This window comes from Ochlerotatus camptorhynchus, unplaced genomic scaffold (assembly GCF_037179485.1).
Source record: "Ochlerotatus camptorhynchus isolate MF236.1 unplaced genomic scaffold, CSIRO-AGI_Acam_v1.1 ptg000598l, whole genome shotgun sequence".
In the NCBI taxonomy this organism is placed as follows: Eukaryota; Metazoa; Arthropoda; class Insecta; order Diptera; family Culicidae; genus Ochlerotatus; species Ochlerotatus camptorhynchus.
This window is the reverse complement of record NW_027041078.1, coordinates 1,523,161-1,545,632: the sequence shown is the minus strand read 5'-3', so window position 1 is coordinate 1,545,632 and position 22,472 is coordinate 1,523,161. Positions and strand designations below refer to the sequence as shown.

General features: G+C 36.4%; 1 protein-coding gene across 12 annotated transcripts in view; it reads right to left on the bottom strand.

Annotated features, from left to right (window-relative positions):
- dac (dachshund) overlaps window positions 1-22,472 on the bottom strand; it is a 109,898-nt gene that overhangs the window by 51,934 nt on the left and 35,492 nt on the right. For 6 of the 12 annotated variants that reach the window (XM_065237226.1, XM_065237220.1, XM_065237228.1 and 3 more), the window contains exon 2: window positions 5,098-5,124. The exons of the other annotated variants lie outside the window; for them this stretch is intronic. In XM_065237226.1, the coding sequence (XP_065093298.1) occupies window positions 5,098-5,124 (27 nt within the window). The remainder of the gene's footprint in view (window positions 1-5,097; window positions 5,125-22,472) is intronic. 12 annotated transcript variants of the gene reach the window in all.

The following is a 22,472-nucleotide window of genomic DNA, read 5'->3' as shown; positions in this document are numbered from 1 at the left end:
AATAAAATTCACCGCCGCACGAAGTTGACTGTCTACAAGACGCTGATTAGACCGGTGGTCCTCTACGGCCACGAGACCTGGACTATGTTCGTGGAGAACCAATGCGCCCTTGGTGTTTTCGAACGGAAGGTGTTGCGTACCATGTACGATGGAGTGCAGATGGATGACGGAACGTGGAGGAGGCAAATGAACCACAAATTGCACCAGCTGCTGGGAGAACCATCCATCGTCCACATTGCAAAAATTGGGCGACTACGGTGGGCTGGGCACGTCGTAAGAATGCCGCACGACGACCCAGTGAAAATGGTTCTAGAAAGCGACCCAAGAAGAAAAAAGAAGAGGTCCGCAGCGGGCAAGGTGGATCGACCAAGTAGAAGGCGACCTGCGGACCCTTCGCAGACTACGAGGCTGGTGAACTGTGGCCATGGATCGAGTAGAGTAGAGACGACTTCTTCGGACAGCAGAGGACAACAAGGTCTTAGCCTGATTGATAAGTAAGGTAAATATTTGGAAGTAGGTTTTATTCATAAGAGATCAGTCATGTGAAGGCCAGGCGTGCTGCAGTCACTGGTTTGAAACGGATGACGGTAGCGTTATTTCTAAATACATATAAATCCTTCCAAATGCCCGTAATTCCACCCAATATAGCAGTACTGAGTAATATTTAAAATACAAACTCAATGCGAATCGCAACAAAACATACCATTACAAAAGTGGTTAATAGTCGATCTATTGTGGTGGTGACATTGAGAGAATGTATTTTGCAGCGAATTGTTTAAGAACAATAACTAAGTAAGAGCATCCATGGGAAACAACGAAATTCTGAGTTTTTATTTTTTTGTTTACATAAAATACTTTATCTTAAAATCTACATTTTACAATTTTAATAACTCAAATCCGCTCACTACTTCTCGGAGTTAAGCCAGCCCACTATAGATTTACTTCATACAAGAACAAGATAAAGCCAAAAAGGTCTCATTTGAGATAATGTTGGGGCGCTGAATCTGATTTTGAAATAAAAAAATACCTTACTTCAGGGAGGTTTCATAGTATTTTTTTTTTAATTTTAATGATTTGTTACTATTTAAAGTTATTTTTGACACAGGACTACGTCTTTTTCGAAGGTATGGGATACAATTTCATCGAAGCAGCGTCACCAAACAATGCTAGGTTTTAAACGATAATAACTTTACCATTTATGGATGGATTTCATTGTTAATGTACGATTGTAATCAGATTTGACGTAAGATTTGTTTGGTATAAAAACTATAATTGTTTATCAATAGTTCACTATTGAAAAATTATTAAACCTGCTTGCTTAAATCCCTAACACGGATTTCAAGTCCAGATACCAAAAAGCTAACACTAGCGTTACTTCAAGTTGTGAACATGTACATATTTTTATCTAGTTCGTTTATTTGTAAGGCTCAATCGCGTTAGCTTTACGGAGCCGATAATTCATTGTTCTTTGTTTGTAACAAAATTCACTTAATTCTATGTCTAGTAGGAGTTGGGCCGAATACTCGCGGCTTACTCGAGGTTAGAGGGGTACATTGTCGAAGGATAGGAAAAGGGGAGGAGTTTGGGGTAGGGTTTCGTTGTCTCATCAGAGCGATGTCGCCAGTATGAATGGTAGTGTGGTTCTAGATTCGTCTGGAGTTCGACCGGCTATGGTGACCAGTGGGCGACGATGAGACTCATCGAGACGGGGGGCCTTCCTGCGCGCCCACTTGTGAACATGTACATGTATTATATTAAAACTATTGGGTGCACACTTAGCGTTTTACAGGAGTCAGTATTTTTTTACTGGTTTTTTTTTAATTACTGAAAAACTTGGTTAAAATTCAACTGACCGATTCGATAAAATCAACAAATTTTATTTTTCATCATTAAACGGGGTTAACAGAAGTAAGTCTGTAAATTTTTGTCACACATTTTCGTATCTTTGAATTTTTCACAGATTTTTTAAATTTTATTGAACAGTTCCGCAATTCAAAAACTCGGTAAAAATTACTGACAGGATAAGTGTGTGAATATCTGCGCATAAACATAATGTACTTAAAGTTATTCGCTCATTCTGGGGTCAAAACAGTCAATAAAAAAATCACCAACAGATCTTAAGGTTCAATTGGCTTCGATGAATTTTCAAAGAATTCAGAAGCAAAATTTCGGTTTGTTCATTTTGCTAATTTACACATAATTACGCGAGCTTTTTTCAATCTGAAATGTTACGTCAAATAGAACTGCTTTTTCAAAATTTTCGAAAATGCATAACAATAAATTGAACCTTAACGCCAAAATGCCGAAAATTACTTTCGACGCGCAAGCCACGTGATTTTATAAATGTTGAAGATAATAATTAAATCGCTAACATTTCTTTGAAAACGCCAACAAGCTTCGAATTTACAAAATGACAATCGTCAAAATGGTCTCGAATCGCCAAATTACTCCAAAAATGCCAAAATAGCCTTCGAATTCCTTTAAATTATTTCTTGATGATGAAGTATCAATCACAATCGTCTCTTAACAAATATATTCCATCTATAGTTCTAATTCGGTTGAACGCATTCTTTAATATTTGTGCGCACAGTAATATTTCTTTATATCCAAACAACAGTACTTGGACAACTGATTAATTGTTGATATAGAATACATAAAGCAAATTTGTTCTTAGGCATGGTGTTTTTCTGATGCCAGGTTAAATTCAGCTCGTAGTTAAAGTTTAAAGATAGAAAGTAAACGAATAACCCTGAAAACAAATAATCTTGAATAACTTCTTGAACTTCTGGTCGAGAACCAGTCGATCGACAACAAGGGCTGAGGAGTCGGGTCGGAGTTAGCGACATTATTGAATTATTTGAATTACAAATCAATGCTACCCAACAAACAATTTGAGATGATTAAAAGCTGAATAAGCTATTGTTTGCCTGAAGAAGCATATTTTTGCCTATATGAGCTCTTATTCAGCTTTCAATGTTTGTTGGGTATTTCTATTATTCCACTGGTAAAACCCCATTGGCTCTATCATCTATCCTGGATTCCACTAGCACTCCGACCTGACTCCGCAGCCCAGTTGACAACGCTGGGATTTTCAATGGTGGATTATCATCTTCAATTGTCACTCTTAACTACGAGTTAAATTTAAACCGGCAATTGGAACACAGTCTTAAATAAAGGTAATAGTTTCAGATTACGAATGCAATATTTAAAATCTATCACACAGCCAATATAGGGAAACAGTAATACACTTACTCCTAATTCAGCCCAACAAAATTATGGTTGGACTTTTGGATTAATGTTTTTTTCCGACGATTTCTGATAACTCATCCCAAATGGCATTTGACTGAATTTTAATCCGGCAACGCTGGATTATCGAATCTGATTTAAAAATATCAGTATTGAATATGCATCAGCGTCTGTTTTAATCATTTACTATCGCACTCAAAGAGTAGCGCTTCAACCCAGTGTAGATTAATTGCGCTTTGAAAATATTCGCTGTCACGTTTGTTTTGGACCAAATTACTATTTTAAATATTGTCGACCCCAGAACCTAAAACCTCGATATTATCATCAATTCAGCAAAGGGCAATAATTTTCCATCTATCTGTGTGTAAGAAGCAACACGACAAGTTCTTCAGAGCTATATTTGTGCAATATGAAAATAATCATTTCGCATTTGATGCTCAAAATCATCCCCACCAAGATGAAGACGAATATTAAAATTGACAACAACAACCAACCACGAATAAAGAAAAACAAATGTTGACTTCGATACTCAGCGGTTGCTTTGATCAAGAGAATTTTGCTATCTCAAAATTCAAATTCATGCTGGTAGTTGGTCCATCTGTTAAGGGCCACCCACATTAGATCCGTTTGCGTTGCGTTGACGTTAATTTGACAGTTAGACAATAGATTTAGCTGTAATTTCACCGCAACGCGTCCGATCCGGATCTAATGTGCGTGGACCTTTAAGGTTGTCTCAATTTTCAGCTAAGTTGAGTGTAGAATAAATTATATTTATCATCACTGATGTGCATTATAAAAAATAAATCATATTTTGGCCTGCACTATGAACAAATATTGTGCACCGGATGTCAATATTAATGAATTTCCCCGCAAACAAATCATGTCGTTTAACTTGTGTGGCTGATATCGTTATTCTTCCAATAGCTTATCTTAACTGAACACTGATCGGAACTATTTAAAACCAACGATAAATCCCATGATATAATCAAATAAAACCTCTCATAATATTGTTGTATCATATTTATTACTGCTACTCGAAGCGGATTTATTGCCACGCAGACATTCTGCTCCAACAATGCCCTTCCACCACCAACCGAAGAATGTAAATCAAAAACAACAGAAGAAAGCAATTCAGGTTAATTTATGGCTACTAAATCTATATGTACACGGTAGATGAAGTCCAATATCCCGATGATAGATGCATCCAAAATCGTATCGTGTCTGTTTTCCATTGAAAAATACTGTACAAGTAAAGTTTTTTTTTTAAATTACAAAGCCTTAATTTCATCCATAATCGAAGGTACCAGGGAACATAAAAATAGCGCCAATTGTCATAAAACGAAACAATCCAATCAACGAATGCCAAACCACACCAGTTACGGTGCGGTCGTGTAACCACGATTCGTGACGAAACAATTTTCCATCTCTGAGCGGAAATCATCACTACAACTTCACTAGCGGTCAAAAGGTCAGCCAGCCATAGCTCATGTACTAACGACTTTAAATAATCGCGTGTTGTAATGTTGTGATTGAACAGGGCCATCTTGTTTTGCGAGAACAAAATCATCCGCTGGAATAAAAAAAAAAAAAAAAAGTACTACGCAATGGCGCTTGCAAAGCATTCTTTGATCAGTGTTGTTTGCTAAGGTTGCAAAAATGCTTATTTTGGGATATACCTACTGCGTTTTTTTCGGTTTTGAATTTTTATTTTCTCGCGCGGATGATCTTGCTCGCTGATATAAGCCTAGGTGGGATAATAATTTGTGGCGGAGGTGGGAAGCTCAATCACACTCATACACGCACACGCTCATTGATAGGGGTTTTTTTTTTGCTAAACTTGTATGCGCCTACCTCTCAGGTGGTTTTATCGATAAGCATCTGAAATTAAAAAAGAAAGAAAAATCGTCCATTCGTTCAGTGAATCTTTGCTTCGGTGGTTGATGGGAAGTTTTTACTGAGAACAATTTTGATTATGGTAAAGTGAATTTTGTAAACGTAAAAACAGTGGATACATACAGTAGGAAAGAACAAACATTTACTGAATAGACACGTAATAAATAGGAAAACATCTATCATTCGTTAGTACAATGAATACAAAAGAACTGAATGCCAATTATTTTGTGAAAGAAAAAGAAATCATGGAAAATCACACACTAGAGCACAAAGTTTTATTAAACAACATCGATTGAAGGACTGGAGTATAAAAGGCACATTTATCGTTCACAGAGCTAACCACAGGAAGAATAAAGCTAAACACGGTTCATATTATCCAGTTGGGGCTTTCAATAGCTGCTCAATTTTAATTCTTTCCCCTCTCGATGCGGTTCATTTTCAGCCACCACCCCGAAAACGAGGGGAAAGGTATCGCACGCTACAAGTTGGAAACACGTATGCGAACTCCTGCCATCAGCCTGCTTCGATACGCCTACCTCACATTGACTTCTCGACTAATAGTTCTCCGCTCGTAGTAGGCTTACTCGGAGCACAGAAAGGTCCGTCACCGATTTATTTATTTTTTTTCTGTTGCTCTGCCTACTGCTCCTTCATCGTATTTCCCACTAATATATAAAAAAAAAACATGGAAGAAGCAGGTTATAGACTCGGAGTGTTGTTAGACATTAATTCGCAATAAAATAAAACCCTCTCAACAATTTCCCCCATCTCCACCATCTATATCTAATGGTGAAACATTAGTTGGGGACCACTTTTGCTTGCTTTCCCCCTCTTTCAGGTGGGTAGGAATGTTAAATGCTCTTCTGTTGCTTCCACTCAGACCATACCCCGGGAGCAGTGTGGAAAAGAATTGCCAAGACCCTAAATCCTGTCACCACCAGTGAGAAAATCTTGTTCCCGCTCCCCGCCACTGGCACCATTTATCACTGGAGAAAACTGTCCTCTTTGAAACGGCGAAGGGCAGAACGTTTTTCTCACAGATTTTCTTCATTTTAACACCGGTTCTTCACCGATGCAGAACATCACCGGTTTTCCTGTTTTTTTTTGGTGAAGGCAGTTTAGTACATATTTTAAAAAAGAAAGCTGGAAAGAATACCGAAAAGGTTACAACAAGCGGGTTAAAGGAAGCAAATCAGGCGAAAGCTATTCATTCCATCCTACAAATTCATGCATAATTAAGAATTACGTGAACGATGGAAAACGTGTTCCTAACATTTCAAGTAGGCAATTGATTCTTTTTTTTTTTCGTATACTAAATTGTCAATTTATTTTGAAGCATCAAAATATTGGCTGTTTTCGGCAACCAAAATTGAAGCAATAGTATTTTATGACCAAAACACGTCGCACTATAAAAAGTGGCTGATTTTGAGTTGCCGGTGCAGTTCAAATGGAAAGGTTGCCGATGAAAAAAAGTTTGCCACTGACACTCACCTGAAAAGTTTGAAGCGTTGTAAAAACGTTTCCAAACAGTTTTGGACAATTCTGTTGATTGGAATGTATGGAGCATCCAGCAGCATGCAAATGTAAATAAACAAACATGTCATAAGGGAGTCTGACGCCTGGTAAATAGAAGCGTAGACGCCACTTATATTGATGGGAATACGTAAATTCCCCTACTAAATTCTAGTTGAACCTGATATGAATGAAAAATATTTCAGTTTTCTACGGATGGATGATTTCTTTAACAGCACACTATCGTACCAATCACGTCAAAAATGGGGTTTAATGTCAATTCCTATGAATGGGAAAATTTGGCAATTGAGCAGCGAATGTATTGAAATTAGGTAGGATCGAGCACGTTGTTGATTTTTTTTTCAAATTTGCATGATTTCCGTTAGTACTTTTGTTTTTTTTTGTACATTATTGAATATTAGTGCTGTTAAAATAATGTGATGCTGTGAAGATCATGATAATGTTAAAAATTATACTTGGGTTTATTTCCAACAATAGATAATAGTATGATCATTGCACATTTATGAGGGATCTTTTAGTTCGCAACATTTCCCTAATATAAAGTTATTGGTTGGAAACAAACCTTTGAAGAAACACATGCCATTGCATGTACATCAAGTAATTTGTTTATTCTTGCTTTTAAAGTAATTCGTGACTTGTACAGAGTAACATTTTGAACATTTTGCCATGAATTCTGATCCTCACATCATGAGCATTAATGATTATGAATTTTATGAGTAAGCATCACTTCCATTTGAAATGTAGCATATAATTTCATAATACGCTTTTATGAATACGGATGGATTTCTACGTCATTTGTGACGTAAACAAGGACCAGTTATCACTAATATTTTTGGAGAATTATTGTTTAATAAATTACATCACATCAATAAATTAAATCTGCTAAAACTATTGTAAGGTATTTAAGGTGTGAATCAATTCCAATTAGGAATGCTTAATAGAATCCACCGGAAAAAAATGCAGGGATTGCCAAAAATTATCCAAACATTATAAATTTAGACTGGCAATTATATAACAATCAATGTAAGGAATTGGGAAGTTAGTGGAATACTCATAAGAGCAAAAAAAAAGCAATTAAAGTCCGATTCAAAGTAAATTTGGACGCATTCAAGTGATCATAACTCAAGAATTAAACAACATACACGGTTGATCAAAACGTCAAACAAAAGGGTATTTATTCAGTTTCCAAAGGTTATTACATTTCACCGTTTCGAACGAACTGTCACATTTTACTTGTGATCGATGCCATCATGATCTGCACAGTCGCTGATGACACTGTACGGGCGAACTTATTCCATTTTAAACGCATTTGTTGTGCATTTGTCACTTCTTTACCGCATCCTCGATGTTTTCGCTTGATAATCGCCCAATATTTTTCGATCGGTCTGAACTCAGGGCAATTCGGAGGATTAATCTCTTTGGTGACGAAATTAACATTGTTTGCAGCATGCCATTCTAGTACCTCCTTAGAGTAGAGATTCGGTCAAAACATAACGTTGGTCTTGTGTTGCCGAATGAAGGGTAAAATACGCTTTTTCAGACACTCTTTAATGTAAACCTTCGACGTCATTGTGTGAGATGTGATGAAAACCTTGGTTTTAAGGCCACAACTGCAGATTCCTTCCAAATCATTAGTTTCCGAACAAACTTATCAGCAAAAACAAATTTATACCTGGAAGGGACATCCCCACGACCAAGGTTGCAAAGACTCATTTCAGCTAAAATAATGTTTTTCGGAATAATAAAACTAAAAGATGGTATGATGGCATGTTTTACTTGTAACTTACAAGAAGAGGTTACAAAGTATGCGTTGGAAACATAAAACCTGTAAATTTTGCTTTCTATGAGTCACAATCAGCGATTTGCTGATCGCTGAGTGAGTGAGTGAGTGAGTGAGTTTGTGAAAAATCGCTGATTGTGACTCTCATGAAGTGAAATAAACAGGTTTAATATGTCAAACACATTCTTTGCAACCTCTTCTTGTATCCTACCAATTCAAAATTTGATCATGGCATCTAATTATTTCATAATTTAGAAAAACATTGTTTTAGCTGAAATGAGTCTTTGCAACCTTGCCCACGACCAGTTGACAGGTAAAATTTTCGTCCGGAGATTTGTTTATAATCCATTTCGTCGTCATCCATTAAAATACAGCCATCAAATTTCGTCAAAACTCGTTCGTATGGTAATCGTGCTCGCTTACATCCTTCTCTTGAAAGGATGTTACGGTGGAAAAGTTGGAATCGTATTTCTTTGCCAAATCACGGATGGAGACACCTGGGTTGCATTTCACGTACCTCAACACCTTTCTCCTCAGCTCTTTGTTCCTAGTGCCACTTTTATGATGGATGTGCTGTGCTCTATCCACACTCAGAGTATCTTTGTAACGTTTGATTACAAAGCTCACCGTTGACTTTGGGAATTTTAACATTTTTGGCTAGGTTAGGTTTTCTTTATTAAGGAGGTTTTCAGCCTTGGGCTGGTTCGCCTCCGGCTTTAACATTTTTGCTATTTTTGAGGCAGACCACGAAGGGCTCACAAGATGTTTGTGCACAATTAATTTTCTTTTCTCAAGTTCCATGATCCGTAATTTCGGGATGCGTCGATCAATCGAGAAAAACTTTTCACCAATTTTTTCGTCAATGAAACATCAATAAATGCCTGTCAAGCGTTTTTTGTTCCAACCACCAGGGGCGCGGTGGTGTATTAAACCGTGCGTCCAGATTTACTTTGAATCGAGCTTTAGTTACCATCATATTCCACTTTGTGCAGTCATCATCAGTGTCATTCACACTAAATATATCTCTCTAAAGTACCGTAATCCGAGGGCAAATTGATCACTTGGGTAATATTGATCATTATAAGTTGCGTTTTAAAATCTCACGCAGAAAATGTTCGGTGAAATATATCAAGGGAAATCGGGATAGCATTACATGATGAGACTCCTATATTGCTTTGGCAATTTTCTCATGACATAGAAGTAGATTTTACTGCATAAATATCAAATTTATTTGACTGACGCTCAAAAGCATTCAAACAAACGGTCATAGGGTTGCAACGATTTACTTGAATGTGGTATTTTTTTATTAAAGTTAGTGTCAATGAATCTGAATTATTTGAAAAATTACGGTAAAATGTCTACAAAATTGACAAGTCAATGATGTTGTGTGAAATATAAAGTGATTTTTATTAATATTGCCTTCAGTTAGGCGCAACTATGCATTTTTAGAATTTATTTTTGAAATGTTTGCTGAAAATACGCTTCACACAAGGATTTTAACATTTAATTTGGATTCAGGGAACCCAAATTTAGTAAGAACAATTATTAGTAATTTCATTTGACAGTAATTTGAGGGTTTATTGAATTTCACCCCATATCGACATTTTAAAATTTGACATTTCAGAAATATCCTGAAAATAAACAAAACATTTAATATGATAAGTAACCATGCAAAAAGATGGAGACTTGATAGCTTCTGATATTAATACAATTAGTTTGTCAATTTTGTATTATGTAGAAATGTATTTCTATATTCTCGTTATTAAGTGATCAATTTGCCCCCGGATTACGATATTAAGCAAGGGGTATTCAACTCTGCACATCTCAAACTGTGCCGAGTAATTTATCTGTGCCAAGCATTGTGCCGAACGTGCTGAACTGCCACCATCAAGGTGTTAGTCTCAGTATACCATGAGTTTGGCAACCCTGCAGTTATGACTATTGAGATTGTTTGTTTACAACTTCAAGCTCAAATGGATGGTTTATAAAAAAACGGAAAACATAAATTTGAACATTAATTTCAATGGTATAAGAGTGTCCTGTTGAAAGTAAAACGAGCATAAAGTAAAACCGCGTGTCTAATTTCGCCTGGTTCAATGATGCCAAACGAGTGTGGCATGAAGGGACTGACAAACACGATCACAGTGGTAAATATATTTTGGTTACAGCAAGGATTGCGAGTTCAAGCACCACCACATCATCACAAACATCGATTCTAATCTTTGAGTTTATCTCGGAGAAGGCAGAATTAGAAAACATATCATAGATTTTTGTGCTATCAGTACGACTTAAAGAAATGAGCTTAATCAGGCTAGCCAAGGCGGACCCAATCCAAGACATGAAAGACAAGCTATCAAGGTAAGCAGGACTGTGACATGCAATGAATTAGACATAGGAGAAACGTGACATGTCCCCCTTGTCAGTAGTTGTTTTCTCCTTCATTTGCTCTTTGATTTCCAAAGATGTTTCGGCTATTATCGATCATGTTGATAATGCTGATGATGATGATGCTATTGTTATTGAAATATACTTGTGAACAGAAACAATTATCTTCTACAAATAACGGTTGCAAGTAGACTAGGGTGTTGCTTGACAAAAATAAATCTTTTTTCTGCGACTCTATATGTGAAATGTAAGCACAAATGTTTGCTTACCAAGGAATTTCATTCGATAAGATAAGTTCTCCAGTTGAAAAAAAATGTGGAAAAGCTACCCAAAACCATGATTTCTCTCGGGTTTTTGTCTTCAGGGCATATAGAGGAACATATGTGAGTGGACAAGATTGTGATCGAACTGTAGATTATAATTATTATAGTTTATCATATTAATATCTCCTTTAATCTTCATTTGCAAAAACATACCTGTTTCAAACATGACATATTACTTTATAGATAGAGTCACCCAATCTCCTGTTGAAATACGCTTATCCTTGCTGTTGGCATTTAACGAATGGCTTTGCGTGGTTCGTATCTGATTAAAGCAACGTAAAAGATCATTCGATCTTTTGAATCGGCCAGATGAAAGCCCCCAGAGCATAGTGGATTTCCTGATTTTCAGGGCACCCACGATGTTGAATCTGTGGTTACCACATGCAGATCCACATTCCCGTAGAATTATTTCTCTCCCGACTCTTTCAAATATGTGTTCGACGTACTCAGCTGTTTCTTCATCTCTGTTGGTAGGGTAGAGCACTACTTCGGCCTAATCGCCCATTTTGGGCCTATCAAGCAGAAAACTTCAAATAAATCCATGATTTCAGAGTTAACAAGTCAATTATGCGTTTGGTACGATACTTTAGTAAATAAGCTACCGAACGAAGTCAATGAGAACGCGTGGTATGAAAGTTTGCACCCATTATTCCCAAAACAATAGAAGCGCTCCCACCGAATCAATTTTTATCTTCATACGATAGGCCGAAGTGAATTCATTGGCGGTTCAATTGCGTTTCTATGCGTTAGGCTGAGTTAAAATCCGTAGGCCGAGTTTGGCGTCAAGAAGCAGTGTTGGACTTTTGACAATATCTCAACGTTTGGTTTCTCGTTTTCAAATATTATGGTACGTACGAAAAGGCAAATAAATTTGGAAGTAATCAATAATAATTCATTCCGTTTGGTGCTAAACTGATCTAAATTAAGAACGACTAAGTGCGTCTTATGCTTAATAGGCCGGAAATGGGGTATTTAACCCTAGATGTACTATGGCTTATACTATCCAGAAAACTTTCCTGAAGGACACCTTATACTGTGGGATCAAGCAAACTATGACGAAGTTTGTTCACCAAGTGGATAGTGTCTTGGATACTAACCACACTATCGTCTACGTTGATTACATAATGCGTCCCATAAATTTTACTTTACTTTACTTTACTTACTATACTGGTTCAAGATTTGGAGGTCAATTTGTTGAAAGTTGGGCTTGAGGATGATTACATATTCCGGAAATACAACGACCCCAAGCATACTGCACGCAAGACCACTACTTTTTTCCGCGTATCCCACATCAAGCTACTGCAATGGCCACAACAATCACCGGATCTCAAACCGATTGATAATCTATGGTCGATTCTGGATCAACAAGTCGATAAAAGCAACATTACCAACAAGAGTTTGCTTTTCGAAGCACTCAAAGCGACTTGGGAGCTATACGTGAAGTATTGACAATACTGTACTCAATTTCCTACGAGTAGTTGGCCTACCCTGTATAGTACTGGTAGCTTAAGGTCAATCCAAAAAGGGAGAGGACCTCAAACTATGCAAAAAAAAAAATGTTTCTCAGTATGCCTCAATGCCTACTTATAACGGCATTGATATACAAATTTAGCTAGTAGTAGGCGATATTTTAGATCAGTCGGTAAAGGTACACAACAAAGCAAGACCATGCTGGTGGTAGTTGGGTTCAATTCCCGGTCTGGTCTGGGAATTTTTCGAGTTTGGTAAATTTCTCGACTTCCCTGGGCATAGAGTATGATTGTATTTGCCACACAATTATATTAATGCAAAAATGTTACAGGCATTGAAAGCTCTCAAACTGTGGAAGTGCAACTAGAACAATGCGTAATACTCAAAGTTGATGTTCTGGTCAATTTAGGAGTTCCATTGTGTCCATATCTGAAAAAAATAGCATTGTTGATAAGCTTTCAAATTAACATAAATTTAAAAATCGTAAAAATGTACTTTTTATTCAAAGTGCTGTTTGTTACTTCATACGTGAAGTTTACGATTTTCAAAGTTGTTAGGAAAGGCTATCTAATATCAACATGATACTTTAGTGTAATAATTTATTAACTAGAGAAAGTTCTGAAGAGGATAGGTTGAAAGTTCCGCTAGAACAGTATGAAAATTGAATAGATGTTGAAATTGAGCGAAAGGCCATTAATGCGACAATTCTAGTCAAATACACACTCCTTTAACTAACTCAAACATTAATCGATGAGGAGACTTGAAGTTTTTCTTCTAATTCACAGGCTCATATACTGTCTGCGGCTGTGGAATAGTTCTAGTGACGTTTATCACTACCTAAAGCTCCACGTTGCCGAAATCATTTCCCGGCGATGGTGTGTTATAATATAATTCTTCTTTGCCCAACTAATGTGTTGCATTTTTTTTTTTTTTGTTGATTCAAGAAGTTCATCATAAATCAGACTAATTTAGTTTGAATAATGTTAAAAAATTTAGTCTTCTCCTACTAATCAGTGCTTAGGATCATCCTTGGCGAAGTATTTGGAAATGCCGTATGAAGGAGAAATCTAGTATCAAGAAAGTCGCTAAAGCTGGAACGGTACAATGGGCGGGACACGTTTCAAGAATGCCGGACAACAATTCCGCCAAAATGATGTAGCCTCAATTTCGGCAGGCACAAGGCACAGAGGAGCGTAACGAGGCTAAACCAAGTGGAGTAAGATCTTGGAGATGTGGAACGCTGAAGAAACTAAAGACAAGCCGTAAGTATTGATCTGTCATGCAAAGAAAATATTTGGTAGCACTATGATTTACACCTAATATTAATGTTCAAATAAGTTTAACAAATATCCATATATATCAACAAAAATAAGACCAGACCAGGATTTGAACCATTACAGAGTCAGTCGGTATTATGTAGGGGAAATGTATGTAATGTCGGCCTAAGTGTCCCTAATTTGGGCCCATACATAAATTCAGCAATCGACTAAATTTTCAATAGCAACCAAAAATATACATTAGTACCGTCCCATCTAGATACAATTGATAAATAGCAGATTTTTAGCGATGGGCCCAATCTTAGATCCATAGGCCAACATTAGAGCCATTTCCCCTATATACAGTAATATATACCATAGGAACTTTATTTTAATTCATCGTCCAACAAGCAAATGCTAAAAATCGCCGGATATCTTCCGTTTAACTCTTGCTCCTCTATTTACTACCTTTTCCCGCCAATGCAAAAAAAAAACTCTTGTTCCGACGTTATTATGGGCAATTTTATTCAAATCACTGAATGAATACATTCTCCCCTCACTTTCGATTGGGGCAACATTGCAAAAAAAAGAAAAGGCTCCATCGTCGACTTTGACGACGGGAACGTTTGAGGGGAACATGTTACAATTTATGTTATAATAACATACACACCATAACCGAGCAACTACACTGTCGCCGCGCTGCCATCACCCACCCCCAGCGCGTCATCGGAAGACATTCGTGATCGGTCTCGGGACCTCGCCAGACATCATCGGGACCCCCGCAGTCCGCGTTTCTGCCTCGTCGTTGTTTCGGCATCGGATCCATAACATGATAAAAAGAAATATCAACACTCTCTGCGCGCCGGGTCAAATGAGGCATTTTGTGTTGTTGCATTCGCGAGCGTGGTCCCATCGGTTTCTCCCGTCGTCCTCTTTAAGGGACTAGCGAGCGAGTTGGTACCACCTATCAGCAAAACTCCTATGGGTCTGCTTATGCCAGCTTGGTAATAAAATGCGTTTAATGCGAACACACCATCAGGGAACTCGCGACTACAGGAAGAGAAGGGGGAGGCCGAGGAGACAGGAAGTAAAAAAGTGCTACATCGTGTACATACTTCAATAAGAGCAGCACTTTTATTGAATTCAGCAAAGCAAAGCGAAAAAATTATGCTCATGTACATCATCAGACAGAAATGTGCACACACAAACACACAGATACAGACGCAAATCCGGCCGACTCACACGGTCAGTTGTGTGTGGGGATCAAAAACACAATGTGCCTGTTAGCATTGCTGTACTTTTCATTACAAATTATCCCTTCATGTAGAAAAGAGTTGTGCTGCTGCTGGTGCAGTAGTAAAATCAGCATGCAAAAAAAAAACGACAGAATCGAATCGACAGCCAGGTAGCGACGGAGATTTCAACGCGATGAGTGATTTTCCATGACTTCTGCACCAGGCAAGCGAGCTATATCCACTCGGTGGGGTCTGCGCTGATCAGAGTCAGAGAAATGGTTGTGTGAGAGTATAGTTTACAGATTGGTAGCCATTGGTGGCTATAGATGTGGATGATGATAACCCTGAGATTTGCCAGCGGCTACGCGAGAGTGCATTATGCATGCAACTGGCCTAGGCCACAGGTAGACGATTTTTCGAGTTGTGCCTTTCACAGGAATGTTGCAATACGGCGGTATGAAATATGGAAATGGATGGTTTATGGTGGTGGGCAAAAAACCATGCCCCGAGAAATTAGTGAGACGTGCGATAGCAAGTGTCTGTTTTAGAGGCTTCTGCGGAATTAACATGATTATTAAGCATCTTTGGCTATTAGCTCTGTCTAATGATAATGCGAGCGAAAATCGTTAAACAAGATTCTGCTTTTTATTCGAGTTAACTTATGGATTTAAAGGTTTGGAAAATGAGAAATCAATATGATGGTGATTCGTATTCCGTGCATGATAAACAGGTAGTCAAATTTCCAACAGCCTACGCTTGTCTAAACTATCTTAATGTGGAATTAATTTAATCTGGTGAACTGCTCTTTTTTGTGAGCTACGTTATTAATTTAATTAGTTTTGCACGCATTGATGTAACAATTAAACATTGTTTGAAAAAGCTTTACTATATTTCAATATTGTTAATAGTTCTTAATATTTGTCAAAAATCCACATTTGTAACAAAAACATGCTTTTCTCCTTCTGGTTGATGTGTAACTCGAGTCTATCAATATAAATATACTAAGTGACTGGGGCCTCAGATAGCTTAATCAGTAAAGAGCACGCGACCAAGCTGGTTCGATTCCCTGTTCAATCGAGGAATTCACTCGGGTTGGAATTTTTCTCGACTTCCCTGGGCATAAAGTATCATTGTGCTTGTAAACATTCATGCTTTGGTTGACTAGGAAAGCTCTCAATTAATAACTCTACAACTGCATCTAGAACACTAAGTTGAGAGCTGGAAAATGCTCTCAAAAGATGGGTATGTGGGAATCACACTGATGAAGACTGCACATTGTAGTCGAAATACGTATCGGTCACGGACACAAAATGCTAAGTGGAATTAAATGGAAAATAAGAACTTTTATCATAATTTATTTAAATTACATCTATTCTGCATTTTTAATTATTTATCAACCCATACATATAAATTCAAAATTTTGCGAGTGAAAATCAGTACAATGAATTCAGATCACTGAAGTCGGAAACATTTCACCATTAAATGTATTTAACTGAACCAATTCAATTCAAATTTGGATTAATTATTCTTACATTTTAACTTTTCACTGATTTTTAAACATTTACCAAAAAAATTTCTTGATCAAAAAATACCAAACAGCTGAGAACTGTGTTGATGTTTGTAGAGATGAAAATTTCAGAAGTCAAGTATGAGTTGTGTACGTAGTTTTGAATTAGTTTTTTTTTAACATCGTATGAAGCATACCATTAGGTTTTCTCAATACTGATATTAAAATTATGTTTGATTTGAGTTTCATACAATGCTTAATTTTCCAAATATATTTGAAGGAACATCAAGCGAAAAATATAAAGTTTGAACGGATTGTTGCTTGAAAATTCCATGGATATTATGAAAGATTCTCTGCAAGCTCACATTGAAATCCAAGTAGACTATTGCTAAATAATTTAATAATTCTGCTCGACACATAACTTTAATTGTTATAAATATAAACTATTTCGGAAACGATATCTCAAGGCTAAGAATATGTGCTTGGATGGAGACAAATGATTCAAACATGGGTGGGAATCGAAGTCACACCTCCCAGTAAGTGTGCTAAACGGGTGCTCTACCACTACGGTACGGTAAACTTGATATTGCCATTATCAGTCCAATTCCGAAGCGATTATGTGAGAGAGACGGTTCGACTCGTCCTCTTTAAAGGACTCGGTAGTACACGTATTTGATTCACAACGTTCGCAGCATACTCTCGCGGAAACCACATGTAAAATGTAATGTCCTGGCGTACTAGTTAACACCCATACCTCTCACGCCAAATTCACGAGTACAAATCTCATCCCAGGTCGAGATAAGAATGACCTAAGAGTGTAAAAGCACAGACAAACAGACGTAACTCCTTGAAAAACTTTTTCTTGAAAACATAGTATCTCAAAACATAAAACCTCAGTAACGACATCTCTCTGGCTTCTCGCGGAAAACAAGCTGGCTCGCTAACTCGTAAACAATATTGCAAAAAAGTTCTATAGAATGTATATTTAGAAACGTCAAAGTGATCCGATCCCAGCGCTGCGACGAGTAGTTCGCGGAACTAATAATATTCAAATCAACCGTTAAATGCATGAACGAAGATACACAATGAAGAGTTACGTCTGTTTGTCTGTGGTTAAAGAGACTATAACAAAAAACAAGCAGATAAAAATTGTAGTTTTCTTTTTGCATTGATAAAACTGTGGCAGAACTGATTTTTTTTTAAAGTAGACTCTTTTGTGTAATAAAGAATGTAATTCAACTGACACTTTTAATCAACTATGTAGTAAGGAAATTTCAACACACAGCAGCACACTTAGAAAATATAATGCAAATTTAGGTGCTCTGAGACTGACATATACGAGCGTCGATTTTGACATAAATTGAGTCATAATAGACGCAAAATTCAGCTCAACCAAACGTACTTTAGAACTTCTCAGTTTTGGAGCACTTACTTTTACATGAGACGTTTGTTTACGTCTTATCCTTTATGCCGGAGATGGATTCCGTTACGTGTAAGATGAGGTATTTCTAAGTGTGAGGTTTTGACGTAGGACTACGTCTGTGATTTCTATATGGGGGTACATTTTGTGAAAACCGAGAATGGAACATGTAACAAAATCATGAAAGACTTTGAACGTTAATAACTCAGCTGCCCCTGGACCAATTTCAATAATTGTATCACCAATCATTCAGATATATTTCTACACATCTACTAAATTTATAATTTATAAACTTTATAATTTTTCAAAATGTCACTATTGAAAATTGCACGAATGTGCAACTGTTACTATGATAGTTCAAATTATCACCGATTGCCTGCAAAAAGCAATTTCCCCAACACAGATTCAAAAGTTTAATTCCATGCGGTCTACCTAGTTGCATTTAATCACCGCGCGGTGAGTGGTGGAAAGGCTACCTGTAAGCAGCAAACTATAGCCCACATGAGCATCCATAGAAAGAGGAAGAAGCTGCACCGCTATTGATCGGAATCAGTAGCTCTTCGTGAGTCACTGTGGGTCATCTATGTCAAGCGCGTCATACTAAGGAGTATAAACACAGAGAACCGCACCCAAATTCCTATTCCTACACAAAACACAAGCTCCTGCTGCAGTTAACAAATAAGATTTATTATATGAGACCACGTAGTCCTAAGTAACCGTTACGTACAACCCCATAGGGCTGTTACTTGTAGAATTTAAATATGAAATTACACGTATAGCTATCTGAAATTCAATTAAGGAAAACTGAAATTTTCACGTTCATGTATTTTTATATCGTTGTCCATTGAAAATTAAATCAATTTCAATTGAACTTTTGGCATCCATGCATGTAAAATTCAATGCAAATGAATGTATTATTAAATAATTTCATGTACAATAAATGATGGATTGCTGTATGTTTCAACTAAGGGCAGAAAATACATTAATGTGCCAAATGTAAACATACGAAGTTTTTGCTATGTTTTTGCTGAGTTTCTTTAAATTTGTAAACGACTTCCTGAACTAATTTTATGATTTGAAGCTTTTATGAGATTCCTTTAATTTTGTTTAGGTTATTGGAGATTTCCACTTTCTCAATGGTTCCTTTATCTTAATGAAGGTTTCCAAAGCGTTATTAGATTCTCTATACTTTTTTGAAGAAACCTAAACTATACAGTGATCCATTTGACCTTCTCTAAGCTTAACAGTAGCTTCCCTTAAATATCCCCGAAGAGCTTTGCTGAAGTGTTTAAACATCTCTGAAATTCTCGAAAACATCTCTGCGGTAATCACTCGTTTGGAGACTCTTTCAACTAAAGTTATGTTCTGAGAAGTAATCTGAATCTCTCTAATTACCTCTGAAATCCGTTGTATTTCGTAGAACAAGAAATTTTTCGAAAATTTGCTTGAATTTTCTGGAAGTCACTAAAGTACACTGAAGTTCTCTATAGTTCTTAGCGAACTTTTGAGAGGACCAGGGAGCAAACTTAAAGTTGTAAATTTTGGAGAACTGCTGAGACGATTGACAAACTACACATACAGTACTGGACAAAGTATATAACTCGTGACTTTTTTTCTCATCGAACAAGTACAATAAGCTGTGACTTTTCAGGATGTGTGGGTGTGTTTTACAATCCATCTCCCACTGGCCGGCAGTGATTTTATGGAAGAAACCTGTCTGCACCTATTTTTTGATGGAGTTGTTTCATCAATAGGTGCAAATATGTTAAGCCCTGGAGATGGCAATTGTAAATCCAAGCAGCTCTATTGTAAATCCAAGGACCCATTTTAAGAATAACTGCTCAGATACGTATACTTTGAGGTCACTTTCATGAGCAATATTTCCTGCAAGAATACATCTTCATATCAATTTTAACTAATTTAACATATACTTGGAGTGCATTCACACTTGCAGAATTTAAAAAAAAAAACAAACTACACCTTTGATCTTGGCATGCGCATTTAGTATAAGCAGACATTGCACAGTGGTCCAGAATGCAGATTTAGGTGGAATGATATGTTTTGAGCCTGAAATTGAAACTTTAGACTAAAAGTCTCTTCTACAAAGTTGTTCCTTATAGTTAAGCCCTTATTTTTATGACAATGAATTCTAGGGTGGTTCCTATTGGCTATTATCATTAAAATCAAAAATCTAACTTTTTTGTTTGAATAAATTAAGGTACAAATTCTTGAGCAAAGTTATAGCTGAGCTAATTTCAAGCAACTTTGTTAAACAACTTTTTTGTATTTAGAGCCGATTTAGAGCTTTTTTCTTGAATTGAGTTAGGGTGGCTCTAAAAAAACAGTTGTTTTGCTCTAGTTTTCTCATTTCTAATTTCGCCAATCAAGAGTTATTGACGTTTTTATTCTAAAAATATGCACTTTTTAAATGTTAATACCTCTGGTTGGGGCAAACAAAAAAAACTTCTTTTACGGCATTTGAAAGGGCGTATGTTATTGTGAATAATATGAAAAAAAAATGGAGGTATGTTATTATCTCACTCTCTTGTACCAGCTGTTCGTGTCGGTTCGTATACTTCTGTCCATGATAATCTCGTCTTGCATTCTGAATCTGTACTACTTATGGACACTTGAAACAAACATTTCAGCACGCAAATTAATGAATTTTAAGGAAAACATGCAAAAACTTGCTGTCGAAAAACACGCAGCATAAGAAAAACACTTCAGCGCTCAAGTGCGGCCTGCTGTGATCTCAAGCTGTGATTTTTCAGGATGCGCATCAACATGTTTGACAGTAAGCGTTCATAAGGGCCAAATTGCAATGATCGATTCTCTTCGTCGATTTTCTCTTTTGTTAATAAAAGGATTGGATTAACATTTATCGGTGCATTTGCATCGAACAAATTTTAGAAAATTATTTTGCTTAGATGTAGCAATTTTAAGAGATAATTAGGCCCTTAGCAACGCTCACTGTCGATTTCTCAAATTTTAGCTGCTGGTTGATCAACAATTCAAGGTTTATCGGTATACTTTTGAGTTTGATTAGGTGAGTCTGCATGATGTAGAGCAATTCTAGTCGAACGCTTCTTATTTGCCTACCGTTTTTCTAAACTGTTATTTCTTGAAATAATATGGACCAAATCAACTGGAATGTTGCACGTTTATGTTCAAAATATTGATCTGTAAAACGACTTTAATTTGACTAAAATTTATTCAAAACGAAAATAAGTTATAACAGTTACATATTTATAGAAAGGATCAGAAAGTTTTGGAAATGTTTACCGAGTTTCAGACTAATACATTGGGGTGGTTCATCTTACATCTTAACAACCCCTACTTCCCACTGCTTTTTCAATCTGTATTAAGGTTCCCAATAAATATGACACATTTGAACGATTTTGGATATAATCTGGATTTGCGAAAGAACTTTAAAAGAATTGTATTGAAAACGGAACTTACTTACTTACTTAGTTACTTACTTAGTTACTTACTTACTTACTTATTTACTTACTTACTTACTTACTTACTTACTTACTTACTTACTTACTTACTTACTTACTCACTTACTTACTTACTTACTTACTTACTTACTTACTTACTTACTTACTTACTTACTTACTTACTTACTTACTTACTTACTTACTTACTTACTTACTTACTTACTTACTTACTTACTTACTTACTTACTTACTTACTTAGTTACTTACTTACTTACTTATTTACTTACTTACTTACTTACTTACTTACTTACTTACTTACTTACTTACTTACTTACTTACTTACTTACTTACTTACTTACTTACTTACTTACTTACTTACTTACTTACTTACTTACTTACTTACTTACTTACTTACTTACTTACTTACTTACTTACTTACTTACTTACTTACTTACTTACTTACTTACTTACTTACTTACTTACTTACTTACTTACTTACTTACTTACTTACTTACTTACTTACTTACTTACTTACTTACTTACTTACTTACTTACTTACTTACTTACTTACTTACTTACTTACTTACTTACTTACTTACTTACTTACTTACTTACTTACTTACTTACTTACTTACTTACTTACTTACTTACTTACTTACTTACTTACTTACTTACTTACTTACTTACTTACTTACTTACTTACTTACTTACTTACTTACTTACTTACTTACTTACTTACTTACTTACTTACTTACTTACTTACTTACTTACTTACTTACTTACTTACTTACTTACTTACTTACTTACTTACTTACTTACTTACTTACTTACTTCACACCCTTAGTTGTGCATAGATCCAACGTGAAAAATTTCCGTCCAGGGTTGCTGCTCGCTTTTGTCTTGACCTGGACCTAGGTCAAATTCCTGTTGACTTTCTTAATTTCCTTTTTGAGGTTCCGCCGCCATGAGTCCCTGAGTCTGCCT